At 46.8% G+C, this 16,746-nt stretch overlaps 1 protein-coding gene across 1 annotated transcript in view; it reads right to left on the minus strand.

Moving 5' to 3' along the window:
• Positions 1 to 16,746, minus strand: part of ANKRD33B (ankyrin repeat domain 33B) — a 98,544-nt gene that overhangs the window by 33,670 nt on the left and 48,128 nt on the right. Inside the window, exon 5 of the mRNA XM_010847537.1 lies at positions 2,999 to 3,128. Coding sequence (XP_010845839.1) covers positions 2,999 to 3,128 — 130 coding nt within the window. The remainder of the gene's footprint in view (positions 1 to 2,998; positions 3,129 to 16,746) is intronic.

Here is a 16,746-nt window from a genome sequence, read left to right on the forward strand (position 1 = left end):
AAAATATTTTCAAATAGGCAAGAATTCAGAAAGGGCCTCATGGGTATTGATAGCATAGGCACCACTAATACCCCTACACACACAAAGAGCTCTTGCAAATCACTAAGTAACCTCTTCTTCCTGTTCGTTCTCATACTCTAGGATGAGACTTGGGCTCCAGTCCACGCCATGGCCCCGCTGCCCAGAGATGCCTGCCAACCTGTGGCAATCCCAGAGGGAACTGGAGCCTGGCACTCCACACTCTCCACCGGCCGTGGAGACCGCTTACCTAGATGGCTCAGCATTTCAAAGGCCTGGGACCCAAGTGGAGATGGTGTTTCTCCTTTTGTGCGTCCCTTCATGACCTACCCTTTCACGCACACCTCTTTGAGTTGGCATCACCCACCGTCCAGAAGGGCTGAAAGCCAGCCCACACCCACTCTCCCGCTGTGGCCTACCATCTCAACCCCTGGGACCTGAGCTTTCTGCCACACGGCCTGTGTTTCTTCTCTGCTCTGTGACAAGGACTCCGTGTCCACCAGGGTCATCTCGCCCCCGTCACCACCCACCCAGCCTCATGCCACCCAAGTGCACCTCCTCACCTTGGATCTAGACCCTTGATCACCTGGTCCTGCTTCCTCATGGGGCCACTTCTTCCACCATCCTAGAGGCGTGCAGTCCTTGCCCTTCCTAAGATGAGCCAGCTCCCTCTGGGTCCCCGGGCTTTATGGTGTCCGAACAGGCACTGCCTGCCTCTGACTTCTGCAATGCCCAGCACAGGCCCCCTCCTCCATGACCCCAGTCCCAAAGCACCAGGCTAGATGGGGTGTTCTCACCCCACATCTCCGGACACACCTTCCATCAGAGCCCCATCAGATGGCTATTGAGCTGGACAATTACTCAAGGGCAGAAACGCCCTTCACTTCACTACCCCTGGTCCCTGCCTTGGTCCTTGGTCAGTGGGCGGTTAATGAGTGATAAGGCCTCGGTCACTGAACGCTTCTCACAAAATCCTTTTACTCTTTTGCACCTGGGCTTTCAGAGTCCGGAGTGCCTCCATATGAGGGAAGGCTTCACGCGGACAGGACAGGTGTGAGTGAGCACAGTCGAAACACCTGGCTGACTCTGGCGGTTTTCCACCTTAGGCGTCTTGATTGAAAAGCAGGTGTGCTCAGACGACTTCCCGTTAAAAGGATGAAACGGCAGGACACTGAGTCTCTGCTTCGCCCGAGCTCCAAGATCAGCCACTCAGGCAGGCTTAGACATGGGAGTCGGTGATGTAGGGTGGGATAGCAGGGTCCGCCTCGGGTGGCCCCCACAGAAGTTCCCTTTCCAGAATCGACATGCAGTCTGCTCCGGGGCATTTTCTGCAGCTTCCCGGCCCTGACTCCAGTTCTCTGCAGCTCTCAGTAACACTCAGCAACACTAAATAGTGGCCCACATTCCTTTCATAAACAAACGCCCTTTCTTCTGAACTCAGCCTGAAGCAATTTCTCTCCTGGAAGCTGAGAACCCAAGTGATGCAATAGAATTTTGAAAGCCAAGAATTTTGAAAGCGGTCAATTACAAACCCAGTTAATGCTACAGTTACAAATAAAGCGTGGGTCTGAAGGAACAAGCATAGTTTCATGTTCATCTCACAATGTTAAGTTAAGTTGCTCAGTCCTGTCGGACACTTTGTGACCCCATGGACTGTAGCCTACCAGGCTCCTCTGTCAATGGGGATTCTCCAGGCAAGAACACTAGAGTGGGTTGCCATCCCCTCCTCCAGGGGATCTTCTCACCCAGGGATCGAACCCAGATCTCCTGCAGTGCAGCCAGATTCTTTACCATCTATCTGAGCCACCAGGAATGTCCGAATCCAGTTCCAAATCGGAGAGCTGTGCACAGTTCCCTTGGCAATGCTGGTGTAAGGATCACCTCTAGAGATAAAAATCCTGGGCAGGAAGGATGTTTACCCTTTACAAGGTGCTCTCACTAACAAGCCCCACCTTGTCATGCTAACACCCTCTCAGCAAGAAGCCCCTGGTTTTTCTCTACATCTCCAGGCAAAGTGCAAAGTTATCTCCTAAATGTGTCCACATTTTATACATTAACTGTCACTAGGGTCTCTCCCACTCATGAGTTCACCAGCATCTTTCGGACCCTGGGTCTCCGAGCACTGGTGGAGTGTTAGGCTCTAGGAGAGCTGACGTGGAAGTTGGGTGTCCAGTACAGTTTCACGTTCAAAGGCTTCGGGCAGTTGCAGAGCTAATTCCGCCCCACACTGAGTCCCGCACCAGCGGGTAAACTGCACTTGTAACAGAGAACAGACCTGACTCCATACTGGATGTATTCCTTTCACCGCAACCCCTGTGCTCCAAGGCCTGTGCTTAGTCATGCTGGATCTCCACCTTTTGTAAGACAATGCTGCCTAGGCCTGAACTGTACAGGACGGCCCATTCTCAAGGCTCTGACCTTTAAAAGTGTAACACGTTTCCATTCATTTAGAGATTAAGGGTGGCAGAGCAGAAAATAACAATTGTCCTGGTGGAGATTTACAGGAACCTTGTGACCAGACCTGCTCAGACAGCCTCAAGAACAGAGGATTCTAGCACCAAGAAGGTTGTAAGCGACCAGCCACACACCCCCCTCTCCCCTTTTAGTAAAAATGAGCCTAAATTCTAACTTGGGGAAGATGGTTCTTTGGGGGCCCTAGTCCACCATCTCCTCGGTCTTCTGGCTTTTTGAATAAAGTCACTATTCCTGGCCGCAACCCCTTGTCTCCGGACTGACTGTCCTGTCCTGCAGACAGCAGTGCAGGCGTGGACTCAGCAACACACCGTCCCAAATGCACAAACAGAATGCACCCACCCTCGACCCTTTCCTGTCCTTCTCAGCAGTAAAGCATGACCTCTGATCAGTGACACACGTGCAACACCAGTCTCAGGAGCTGAGGTCAAGTGCAGGCCCTCCACGGCCTGGGGGCCCTGGTCCGACCTCGCGGGCTCTGGGGAGGGAAGGTGAAGCTCGGTCTTACCTGCCTGGGCAGCCGTGATGAGGGCCGTGTTCCCCTCGCTGTCCTGCCAGTTGACATCAACATGGGGGCACTCTGCTAAGATCACCACAGTATCCACAAAGCCGTGGTAGCAGGCGACAATAAGGCCGGTCTAGAAATGAAGAGGGAAGTAGGTCAGAAGGGCAGAGCGAGTATCATCACCACAGACCCTGCCAGCATCCCAGTGGGCGGGGCGAGCAGGGGTGAGAGGTCAAGGACCCGGTTTCAGTTCTCAGCATCCAGCTGGAGCAGCCGGCCATGGTCTGTTCTCACATGTGTGCGGAGCGCTGTGCCCAGACACTTTCGGGTATGCCCTGCCCTCAGGGCACTTGCATTCCATTCTTTGTTGTTGCTGTTGTTTGTTTTTACATTCATATCAACAACTGATTTTAACCCAACCTCACTGGGTTCTTTCTAGTTTTTCTTCCTTGCCATGAATGCAATTCCCTTTGTCAACAGTGAGAAAACTGGCTCTCATTATGCTTAAATATTTATTTATTTATAAAATGTCTTGCATTTAACTATTTCTTGCCTTTATCACGATCCCACCTATGTTGATAGATTTATTTCTCATCCAGCTCCAGAAGCTGGGGAAGCCTGCCAAACGGAAGTCTCTTACTTCCTTGCAGAGTTGCCAGATATCAATAATTTGCATTCCATTCTAACCGGAGGAAAAGGCATCCGCTACAGACCTAAGACGTGAATGTGTTATCAAGTAGACTCCTCGGGTCAGGGAGGTTGTGAGACCAGGGTCCACTGTGCAGGGGAGGGTTCACTGAGACGGGACATTGGCTATGGACAGAGGAGGTGGGAGCAGATGCCAAGGGGACGTGGAGGGGGAAGGTGCAGACAGAGGGCCAGGTCTGGCCACCCAGGGACAAGCCTGCAGGTTGCTGACCACAGGTGGTCTCAGTGGTCAGGGCAACACTAGAGTTTGCTCTCAGTGAGATGGGGAGTGATTGGGGCAGTCCGCTGTCAATTACCTGCATTAAATTCTGGCTGTTGGGTAGAAATCAACAGAGTTTTCTATTCAAGTAGTAACAGTTTTCTGTTTTACTGACTTCGCCAAAGCCTTTGGGTGGATCACAACAAACTGTGGAAACTTCTTAAAGAAATGAGAATACCAGACCACCTTACCTGCTTCTTGAGAAATCTGTATGCAGGTCAGGAAGCAACAGTTAGAACTGGACATGGAACAACAGACTGGTTCCCAATCGGGAAAGGAATACATCAAACCTGTATATTGTCACCCTGCTTATTTAACTTATATGCAGAGTATATCATGCGAAATCCCAGGCTGGATGAAGCACAAGCGAGAATCAAGATTGCTGGGAGAAATATCAATAACCTCAGATATGATGGTTGAGATATGATGACACCAACCCTTATGACAGAAAGTGAAGAACTAAAGAGCCTCTTGATGAAAGTGAAAGAAAAGACTGAAAAAGTTGCCTTAAAACTCAAACTCAGAAAACTAAGATCATGGGATCCAGTCCTATCAATTCATGGCAAATAGATGGGGAAACAATGCAAACAGTGAGAGACTTTATTTTCTTGGGCTCCAAAATCACTGCAGATTTGATTAAAATCAAATCACTTTCATTTAATCCATGAAATTAAAAGATGATTGCTCCTTGGAAGAAAAGCTTTGACCAACCTAGACAGCATATTAAAAAGCAGAGACATTACTTTGCCAACAAAGGTCCTGCTAGTCAAAGCTTTGGTTTTTCCAGTGGTCATGTATGGATGTGAGAGTTGGACTGTAAAGAAAGCTGAGCGCTGAAGAATTGATGCTTTTGAACTGTGGTGTTGGAGAAGACTCTTGAGAGTCCCTTGGACTGCAAGGAGATCCAACCAGTCCATCCTAAAGGAAATCAGTCCTGAATATTCATTGGAAGGACCAATGCTGAAGCTGAAGCTCCAATCCTTTGGCCACCTGATGCAAAGAACTGACTCATTAGAAAAGACCCTGATGCTGGGAAAGATTGAAGGCAGGAGGAGAAGGGGACAACAGAGGATGAGATGGTTGGATGGCATCACCGATTCAATGGACATGAGTTTGAGCAAGCTCCAGGAGTTGGTAATGGACAGGGAGGCCTGGCGTGCTGCAGTCCATGGGGTCATGAAGAGTCAGACACGACTGAGTGACTGAATTGACTGACTTAAGAGTGGAGAGTCAGGGGTGTGGTGTTCCCATTCCCCTCAGCCACACACACAGCTCCTAAGGCCCTTGGAATTCAGTTTTTGTATGCTGATGAGATGACTCACGGTGGAGGTGGGTGCCAGGTGGCTTCAGGTTGGAGCTGGTTTCTAGAAAGCTTAGAAAGGTTGATCTGTTAGTTCCACTGCTCCCCCCACATACCCACTCCTATCTCTGGGGTGGAGTAGAGAAGGATTGAAAACTGAGACCAATCACTAATGATTCAACAGCTGTACAGACCATGCCTACTTAATGAAACCCCCGTAACATTTGAAACAACAGGGTGCAGAGAGCTTCTGCATTGGTGAACACTTCGCGGTGCTGGGAGGGGGAGCTCCTAGAGAGGGTAAGGAAGTCCCACAACCCTGCCCCCACACCTGGTGCTTTTCTTCCATCTGTGCTTCTGTTCCCAAGTTGCAGCCTTTATAATAAAGCAGTAATAGGACTTAAGGGGCTTCCCTGGTGACTCAGTGGTAACGAATCCACCTGCCGATACAAGAGAATCACGTTTGGTCCCTGGGTCAGGAAGATCCCCTGGAGGAGGACATGGCAACCCACTCCAGTATGCTTGCCTGGGAAATCCCATGGACAGAGGAGCCTGGCGGGCTACAGTCCATGGGGTCGCACAGAGTCAGACACAACTGAGCAACTGAGCACACACGCAGTGGGACTTAAAGCACTTTCTCAAGTTGTGTGAGTCATTCTCACAAATTACTGAACCCGAGGAAGGGCTGTGGGAACCCCTAAATTTATAGCCAGTCAGTCAGAAGGAGGCCCCTGATTCTTGCGACTTGCATCTGAGGTGGGGGCGGCCTTGTGGGACTGAGCCCTGAACCCACGGATCCCCACTGACTCTAGACAGTGTCAGAATTGAATTGGACTGTTGGACACCCTGCTGAGGTTGGAGAACTGGAGAACTGGTGTAGAAAAACAACATGGATTTGGTGTCAGAGAAATCCACATGCTTGGCATGAGAAAAAAAGACCCCACAAGGGACTCCTGCAGATGCTGGACAGACGAAAATGCAGGTGGTCACTGTGCACCAGGATCAGGACAAAAGCCCCACGTGCCGGCACCCTGACCACAGATTTCTAGCCTCCAGAACCCTGAGAAATAAATTCCTGTTGTTAAGCTTCCTGTTGTCGGGCTTCCCTTGTGGCTCAGCTGGTAAGGAATCTGCCTGAAATGCGGGAGACGTGGGTTCGATCCCTGGGTTGGGAAGATCGCCTGGAGAAGGGAAAGGCTACCCATTCCAATATTCTGGCCTGGGGAATTTCATGGATGGTATGGTCCGTGGGGTCACAAAAACCTATTTTATGATGTTTCCTTACAGCGGCCAAAGGTGATCAAGGCACTTTGCAACAAAGGATTCAGTGAGATCCCAAAATAAACCCCAGAGTTAGAAATCAGGAGTGAATGAGCAGGTGACTGAGCCTTGCCAGCCGCACCCACCAGCGCTTGGGGATGCAAAGCTGAAGTTTAGGACAATCCCAGGTGGCCCAGCTCTTTTTACCAGATTTTTTTTTTTTTTCTACACTGGGTCTTTGCTGATGCACACAGGCTTTCTCTAGCGGTGGTGGGCGGGGACTCATCTCTAGTGGCGGTGGGCGGGGACCCCTCTCTAGTGGCGGTGGGCGGGGAGTTCACTGCAGGGGCTTCCCTTGTTGTGGAGCACCTGCTCTAGGGCCCTCGGGCTTCAGTAATTGTTATTTGTACCAGATTTTTAATAAGAATGTATTTTTTCATGGAATGAGGAGAAGAGGTGAGCAACCCCCCTGCTTATTTCAATAAGGCTCCAAGTTGCTCTCCCAATATACTATACTAAATGTCAAGCATTACAATTTTTGAAGTTTTAAAGAACACTATTGATTCTTTAATGCTGACATTCATACTGCAGCCAAATGAGCTGTATAATTCTGTGACTACAGTAAAGGCTATTTCATTCCTTCTTGCTTATGCATTCTTTGAAACAGGTCATTCTATCTATAGGATGAAATATTTCACAATAATTTAATTTAAAGGAGAAAGGAGCATGGAGTCAGCCCAGCCAGGCTCTAACTTACAAGCTTTCTGTGTCTCTGATAACCAGAGTTCACTGCTACCAACACCTCCATCCCACCAGTTAACCTGTCGACTCTCTGCAATGGCCCAGAAGACGTGAGACTCCCCTTGAACTTCTTTGGATGATAGTATTTCTCAAATATTCTACAATCTCCTCCTGACTTACAAATGAGGCATGTTGTACAAAATATAGCCACTTCCTTTTTATATAATTCCATAAGAAGTTCAGATTAACCACAGGAAAAAAAAAATCCAAAAATATAGATTAGAAAAAAAAAGTTTTCAGTCCAGACACACAATCACACACATACTTAAAAAAAAAAATGTAAACCAAAACACAAGACTATTTGCTGTATGTTTGTCAGAAATACACAGTAACAAAAGTACCTGTGTGTCAACATTTCCAGCGGCTGTGGGACATTATACATATGGCAGAATCTTAGTAATTTAATGGATTTCTACTCTTGGACTCTTGAGATTGTTTCCCATTTTTCACTATTATGAGTCAAACCTGCCATGAAAATTCCTAGAGCTGAGGCTGTGTGCATATCATTTCTTATTTTCCTCAAGAGACATTCTTAGAAGTAGTATTTCTGGATTAAAGGAAAGAGTTATTTTGAAAGTTTGTTTTTTTTTTAAAATATATATTGCAAACCTGTGCTTCAGAAACATCTGAAAGGACATCTGCCTTTGCTAATCCTGCCATCCAACGCTTAGGTAAGATTCGGGGAGTTCTCTGGCGGTCCAGTGGTTAAGAAGCCACACTTTCACTGGGGAGGGCTCAGGTTCAATCCCTAGTCTGGGAACTAAGATCCCAGAAGCCATGTGGTGGTGTGGCCAAAAGGAAAAAAAAAAAAAGAATTCCATATTAAAAGGAAGAATTTCTTTTGGCAAGTAATGAATAGAGAAATGCTCCCCAGGGTTCCTGAAGTTCTTGATTCTTTCGAATCATCCTCACCCCCACTCTTCTACCCCAACAAGAAGGGTCTTTTCTAGAATCACGACCCTTCCAGCCCTTAAGGTAAGCCTTCCCCAAATGTACATAGGCCCCTCCTGAGAATGGCCTTGGAACTCTTAGCATAACCTTAAGTCAGAAGTGAAGATTATCAGAAAAAAACACAGATAACGAAATATAAGGGCTCAGGATAAAATGGTGCTGAACACAGAAGTAGTAGCTCTAGTCTCCACAGAAACTTCCACAATATTAAAAATCATTAGCTGGGACTTCCCTGGTGGCTCAGAAGTACAGAATCTGCCTGCCAATGCAGGAGACACGGGTTTGATCCCTGGTCCAGGAAGATCCCGCTCACCACGGAGCAACTATCAGGCCCGTGCTCTAGAGCCCAGGTGGGCAACTGTTGAAGCCTGTGGATGCCAGAGCCCGTGCTTCACAACAAGAGAAGTCACTGCAGTGAGAAGGCTGCGGACCACAACTGGAGAGCAGCCCCCGCTCACCGCAACAGGAAAAAGCCTGCACAGCAAGAAGACTCTGCACGGTCAAAAACAAATACAATTATTTTAAAACAAACCCAAAGCAACAACAAAAAATCATTGCCTTTTTCTCCTATTTTCTGGGAATCTGTCCCAAATATCTGACATTTGCATTTTTAAAACTAGCATTTAGCTATAACTTAAACTCTTTGGGGGGCTTCCCTGGTAGCTCAGATGGTAAAGAATCTGCCTGCAATGCACGAGACCCAGGTTCAATCCCTGTGTTGGGAAGATCCCCTGGAGAAGGGAATCGCTACCTACTCCAATATTCTTGCCTGGAGAATTCCATGGACAGAGGAGCCTGCTGAGCTACAGTCCATGGGGTCCCAAACAGTCGGACACAACTGAGCAACTAATACACACACACAAACTCTGTTTTGTCTGGAGCATCTTGGTACCCCTTACAGGAAGCTAGAAGGAGAGGTACAGTGGCAACCCCAGACCGTGGCCTCCCAACACCATTCAACAAAGGACTTGTTGCAAAGGAAAGTACTGTCCCCCTGCTGAATCCACAGAAGCCCACTTGGCACGTGGTTCTCTGAAGCCACAGATAGTTTATTTTTTAAATTACAAGCAAAGCATTTATGAGAATAAAATGTTATTAGAGTAAAATAAAAGTAAGCTACCTACAAGTGGAAGCCCCCATATGGAGATCAGCTAGAAACTCGAGGTCCTCAAAGTACAGCCCTAATTTTCAAAGCCCACATACAGTGAAAAAGACTGAGCAACAACAACCAAAATGTCAAACTGTTTTTGCTTAAAAACTGTAAGCATCTGTACATCAAAAAACAAAGATAAACAAACCAAAACCCCATTCCTTGCAGGAAGAAGGGATGATATAGGTACTTCCCTGGCAGTCTCATGGTTAAGACTTCACCTTCCAATGGACAGACTGCAGGTTCAATCCCTGGTCAGGGAGCTAATGCCTCATAGACAAAAAACCAAAACATAAAACAGAAGCAAAATTTTAACAAATTCAATAAAGGTTTTTAAAAAATTGTCCACATCAAAAAAATTTTAAAAGAAAAAAAATAAAGAAAGGATGTATAACACTAGCTTCCTTGGGTGGCTCAGACAGTAAAGAACCTGTCTGCAATGCAGGAGACCTGGGTTCGATCCCTGTGTTGGGAAGATCCCCTGGAGGAGGGCATGGCAACTCACTCCAGTATGCTGGCCTGGAGAGTCTCATGGACAGAGGAGCTTGGAGGGCTGCAGTCCATGGTGTTGCAAATCTGACACGACTGAGTGTCTGACATTTTCTAACAACATCATTTATTATATTAACAGACTAAGGGGGAGGGAGAGAAAAAAGATCATCCTCTAAATGTGTTAAACCTCTCAACACACACACATACACACACACACATGAAAATGGACACAAAACACTTAGAAGGATTACACCAAGATAAAAGGGGAATGGAAGAGAGTTAATTTTATGTGTACTCAGATATTTCATCAAACATTATTCTAAATATTTCTGTGAAAGCATTTTTTGGATGAGATTAACATTTAAATCAGTAGATGCTAAATGGTGAAGACTCTTGAGAGTCCCTTGGACAGCAAGGAGATCCAACCAGTCCACCCCAAAGGAAAGCAGTCCTGAATAGTCATTGGAAGGACTCATGCTGAAGCTGAAACTCCAATACTTTGGCCACCTGATGCAAAGAACTGACTCACTGGAAAAGACCCTGATGCTGGGAAAGATTGAGGGCAGGAGGAGAAGGGGATGACAGAGGATGAGATGGTTGGATGGCATCACCAACGTGATGGACATGAGTTTGGGTAAACTCCAGGAGTTGGTGATGGACAGGGAGGCCTGGCATGCTTCAGTCCATGGGGTCGGACACGACTGAGCGACTGAACTGAACTGAACTGAACCTCCATGATGTGGGTGGGCCTCATCCAATCAGTTGTGGGCCTGAATAGAAAAAGACTGATCTCCCCCAAACAAGAAGGAATTCTGCTAGCAGACTGCCTTTGGACCTAAACTACAATTCTCCCGAGTCTCCAGCCTGCCAGTTAACCTGCAGATTTTGGCTTACCCAAGCTTCCATAATTGTGGGAACCAATTCCTTGAAATAAATCTCTCTATCCCTCCCTCATATATAGAAATACAGACATAAATGGACAGCTATGGATAAATCTCATCACCTATATGGCTATATCTCTCTAAATCAACATGTGTGTATTTATGTACAGAGGAGCCTGGCAGGTTACAGTCTGTCCACAGGGTCACAAAGAGTCAGACATGACTGAGCGACTGAGCACACACATCTAAGTATGTGTATCTCTATATATCTGTAGATACACACACTCTCTTCTGGTTCTAGCTCTCTGGAGACCCCTGATGAATACAAGGTCACTGGGGATGGAACATTTCAGAGAACTCATTTCTCTTTTCACGGTTTCGGTATAATTGTTGCGGTTGTTCAGTCACTGGTTGTTCAGTTGCTAAGTCAAGTTGGACTCTCTGCCATCCCATGGATGACACCATGCTTGCCAGGCTCCTCTGTCCATGGAGATCTCCCAGGCAAGAATACTGGAGTAGGTTGCCATTTCCTTCTCCAGGGGATCTTCCTGATTTCAGGGATTGAACCCATGTCTCCCGCACTGGCAGGCAGATTCTTTACCACTCAACCACCAGGGAAACCCTTTGGTACAATTAGAATCCTCTAAAACAAAGCCATATTCATGAGGAACTTACATGATTTTAATTCACAATGAAAAACAAGAAAGCAAACAGTATTTACATTAATAAGTCTCATAAGGAAATACAGTTTTATCGCAACAACTGTAAACAACTAAGAAAAGAGAGAGAGAACCATCTGTGAAGAGGGGAGGGGGGGCAGTGGGCAGGAGAAACCGGAGCTCACAAACAGCGAGGGGAGAGACTGAGGCACCAAAATGCACATGCAAACCCCACAGCCATATGGCACCGTAACGGAGTAATTCCCCTGATAATACAGAAGAAAGGGGACGTTGCCCATTTCCAATTGTAAGAAAACATTTCACCATTCATAGTGCAATTCTTCAAAGTTCAGAAGAAAGATAGTAAACGTCAGTTAATCGAAAATTTTTTATTTCTATAAAATTCCTTTCTCCATAATAATACCACCAATAGGAGCAGGGAAAAGTTTATGTGACCTTATGAAAGAAATTCAGGATTCTGGTCCTCTAAGGATGTTTGTCATTGTTCAGCCACTAAGTCGTGTTCGAATCTTTGCGACCCCATGGACTGCAGCATACCAGGTTTCCCTGTCCTTCACTATCTTCCAGAGTCTGCTGAAATTCGTGTCTAATTGAGTCAGTGATGCTATCTAACAGATGTCCTCCTCTGCCACCCTCTTCTCCTTTTGCCTTCAATCTTTCCCAGCATCAGGGTCCTTTCCAGTGAGTCGGCTCTTCAAGATATATTTCTAAAAGGCGACCATGCATGACCACTATCGTGGGCATGATTTGTTAGGTAAAATGTGTTGGGCATTGTTTCAATAATCTCATTTATGATTAAGCATCACGACAAGAAAGTTAATTCCAGGATGGTCACTGCCAGGTCCCTGGCCCCAAGAACACAGCTAGGCTGATATATCCTTGTTGAATACATAAACTAGTACTAGAACTTTGGTAAACAGTTTCTTTTTAGACGGCAAATGGATTTGAACTTTGCACCATCACTTTCATTGGTGAGGGCTTCCAATGGTAGCGCCAGTGGTAAAGAATCTGCCTGCCAATGCAGGAGACATAGGTCCAATCCCTGAGTCAAAAAGATCCCCTGGAGAAAGAAATGGCAACCCACTCCAGTATTTTTGCCTGAAAAATCCCATAGACAGAGGAACCTGGTGGGCTACAGTCCGTGGGGTCACAAAGAGTCGGAGGAGACTTAGTGAAGTAAACAACATCAAAGGAGCCCAGCAGCTATTACAGTAACGTTGCCTTGAGAACAGGAATATTTCCTGCCATATCAGTAAACAAGGACGGCAGAGTCACCAATGATTGCAGCCACCAGGGACAGCAAGTTGGTGAACCCAGGGGGAACTCAGCCAGGAAAGAACACCTGCCATCTAGCAGCCATCAGACTGTAGCCACTCCCTATGGTGAGCCCCAAGGAAACTCAGGATGTGAAAAGTCAGGACACTGGCCCCAGACAGCTGAGGTGCCTATCAAAGGAATGATCTCAGGGCGCCCAGACTCTTGCATCTTCCCATACATAGAAAAGCACTAAATTCCATACTTCGGGTTATCTGGTTTTCTTTAATTAACAATAATCTTCTGCTGTTCAGACTTTGTCCTTTGTTGCAAAACTTCTACATAACCTGGCTCCTCCCCGAGGGTTCCTTGAGATGCTCTCTGCCAGGCTTAAAGTCCTATAAATTCCCACCAAATAAAACACAACTCTCAACTTTCAGGTGGTGATTTTTTTTTTTTTTTAATCAACAGCCTGAACTTGCAGACTTAAATAACTCTCATCGAAACTATTACTTTGTCAGTGTGGGTTAGGCTTCATGTATCTCGTGAAACATTGGCAGGAATTCCCTGGCAGTCCAATGGCTAGGACTCGGTGCTTTCACTGCTGGGGCCCAGGTTCGATCCCTGATTGGGGAACTAAGATCCTGTAAGCCACGAGGTGCAGTCAAAACAACAACAAAACTGCACACAAAACAAAAACAAAACCCACATTTGCTGATACGTGTGACAGGACATTGCACTCTGAGACCTGTTACCAGGTCCCTGGAGCCATGTTTATAGCTGGGATAGCTGATGCAGTCAGGGGACAGATGGCAGGTGAGCAGTAAAGCCCATAACCTCAGAGAAAGGCTGTCCGTGAGCCTGAAAATCTGTCAGACAAACATCATAAAACAGCTGCTGGGCTGGCCTTCTAGCACTAAAAAACTGCAGCAAAGTTTTCCTCTGTTAACTTGAAAGACAATGCAAATTAGTATCAAGGCCTAAGAAAAGAATATATTCCACTGGAGGATGAAGGTGGAGATCCATGTTGAAAATAAATTATACTACTTGGTTACAGCAAATACAGTGTTGTAAGAGAGACAAGGTCCCCATGAGGGACTGGCTTTGTGGTTCAGCCTGGCTCAGTGATGTGGATACACAAATCGTGCAAGAAGGCTGACTTGCATTCTCCATTCTGAAAGTCTTTTGAAAACACCTTCTAACCATCTTGTTAAGCTCTTCTCCCAACAAGATTCCGAAGGAAAGGGGTATCTTATAAAGGGCTTAATAATTCTAATTTCCCATGACATTAGCTCATTATTTCAACATATTATAGAAAGAAATGATGGGTATAAAGAGGCTATAAGGTCAGCTCTGCAGACAGGAATCCCTTACATGGGCCTAACCTGGAATGGGGCTTCCCAGATGGCTCTGTGGTAAAGCCAAGGCAAGAGACACAGGAGACGTGGGTTCAATCCTTGGGTCGGGAAGATCCCCTGGAGGAGGAAATGGCAAACCACTGCAGTATTCTTGCCTGGAGAATCCCATGGACAGAGCAGCCTGACGGGCTATAGTTTATGGGGTCACAGAGTAGGACACGACTTAGTGACTGAGCACAGTCTGGAATGATTGTGAGAGAGGGTGCCCTCTGTCGTGTGGGGAATACACTCACACACACACACACACACACACACACACACACACAGCTTGCGGAGAAGCCCATCACTGCAGGTCTTAAATTCTTCTTTATGAAATGGTGCTGGGAAGGCAAACCCTTGGCGACTGAGCCAGGGCTGCTGAATGAAGTCAACCACTAAGCACAGGCAGCAAGCTTCCTCTCGACTCCCCAGGCATTCAGATTTGCATGCAATTTACATGCTATGACATCAGTTTCCCTGTAAACGCACTTGAGCTGGATTAGTCTCTGTGGAGTGCTATTACAAGTCTGGAGGAAGGGAAAAGGGCATGTCCAGGTCTGGTGCAGGGGGAGTGGGGCATGGGGGTGACCACTGGCCATCAGGCAGATCTCCAGGGGTTTTCCCACTGCAGGATGTGGCCTCAGCATTCTCAGCAGCCCATCACAGTAAGGAACCCCGCAGGCTTTGCACAGCTCCTGTAACAAACGCTTCCTGAGGGCTGATTGTGCCAGGGATCAGCTTGACCCTGGGGAACCAGACAGAACCAGACACAGCACCTGACCACCTGTTCGCACTGGCTACCACCAACCCCGTGGCAAAAATTCCAACACCGAGCAAACTAAAACAGAAATATAACAAACACCTACAAGGGATCTAGTTTCCTGACCAGGGATCGAACCCAGGCCCCTCGCATTGGGAACCTGGAGTCTTAGCCACTGCACCACCAGGGAAGTCCCCTGGCCTGTTGATTCCTGGCAGAAATTTGAAACAATTATGACAAAATATCAGCTTTTGTTAATGTAGCTGATGAGACCTAAGTGTTTGAAGGCAAACTAAGAGGGCAGCAGAGGATGAGATGGCGGGATGGCATCACCGACTCAATGGACATGAGTTTGAGCAAACTCCAGGAGATAGAGAAGGTCAGGGAAGCCTGGTGTGTTGCAGTCCATGGGGTTGCAAAGAGTAAAACATGACTAACGACTGAACAACAACCACATATGCATATCTATAAATGTGTCAACAGTTACCATCTACAACATAGTAGTATGTATTTATAAACGTGCCAATAGTCACTATTTTTTCCTTGGGAAGAATTGTCCTTTAAGATTATGTCTTTACTACTTAATTGGCCATAAAATGTACTTTCCTTTATAAAATAACAGGGATAGGCAATTTATTATTAGCTTTTTAATTTCTTTCCTGGCATGAAAAATGAAAATTTGGTAACGATGTCATGCCACATATTCCAAAAACATCTTACACAAGGCCAGCACACCAGCCTGGAAATCACTGTTCCATGAATACCATTTAGTGCCAGAGCATAGGCTTCTGAACTGAGCCCCCTGGTTGGGTTCTCCCCAGGGTCATGCCTTGTAACTATGCCTCCCTCAGTTTCTTGCCTCAAACCTTTGCAGACCTGCCAGCCTTCATCACTCAGCCCACCTGTCACTCATCAGATTCTCCTACACATCCTGGGTCAAACCCTTTAACTGCCTATTTTCTGATGCTCTCATTGGACTTCCCCGCACACTCCACTCCTTACTGGAAGATGAACTCAAAACGGAGAGCTCATCATGGAGCTTTTTTAACCTTTCCCCCCGTGCCCGGTATCTACAAGACACTGAATGAACACTTTCTGAATGAATGAAACACCCCTGAGATGTGTCAGAATCTCCCACCAGGACAAGAACTCAACTTTGAACTGCAGCACTGACATGAGGTGTCATGAGCTCTGGGCTTTTTATCTTACTTCCACCTTTAAGTAAGGAAATGACTCAAGGTCTTGGGAAGACCTCAAAGAAGACAATTGCCTTTAGTGTGGTAAGCATCACCCTAGGCTGGCACAGCCAGATCTGAGGCTGGATAATATAGATATGAAAGCAACATCCAAAAGCAAAGAAAACGAAAGCAGTTCCCAGAATTCCACTGCAAGGATTCACCTTCAGTTCAGTTCAGTTCAGTCGCTCAGTCATGTCTGACTCTCTGCGACCCCATGAATAGCAGCACGCCAGGCCTCCCTGTCCATCACCAACTCCCGGAGTTCACCCAAACTCACGTGCGTCGAGTCGGTGATGCCATCCAGCCACCTCATCCTCTGTCGTCCCCTTCTCCTCCTGCCCCCAATCCCTCCCAGCATCAAAGTCTTTTCCAATGACTCAACTCTTCGCATGAGGTGGCCAAAGTACTGCAGTTTCAGCTTTAGCATCATTCCTTCCAAAGAAATCTCAGGGCTGATCTTCAGAATGGATTGGTTGGATCTCCTTGCAGTCCAAGGGATTCTCAAGAGTCTTCTCCAACACCACAGTTCAAAAGCTTCAATTCTTTGGCGCTCAGCTTTCTTCACAGTCCAACTCTCACATCCATACATGACCACTGGAAAAACCATAGCCTTGACTAGA

Source organism: Bison bison, unplaced genomic scaffold, assembly GCF_000754665.1.
Source record: "Bison bison bison isolate TAMUID 2011002044 unplaced genomic scaffold, Bison_UMD1.0 scf7180017864250, whole genome shotgun sequence".
Lineage (NCBI taxonomy): Eukaryota > Metazoa > Chordata > Mammalia > Artiodactyla > Bovidae > Bison > Bison bison.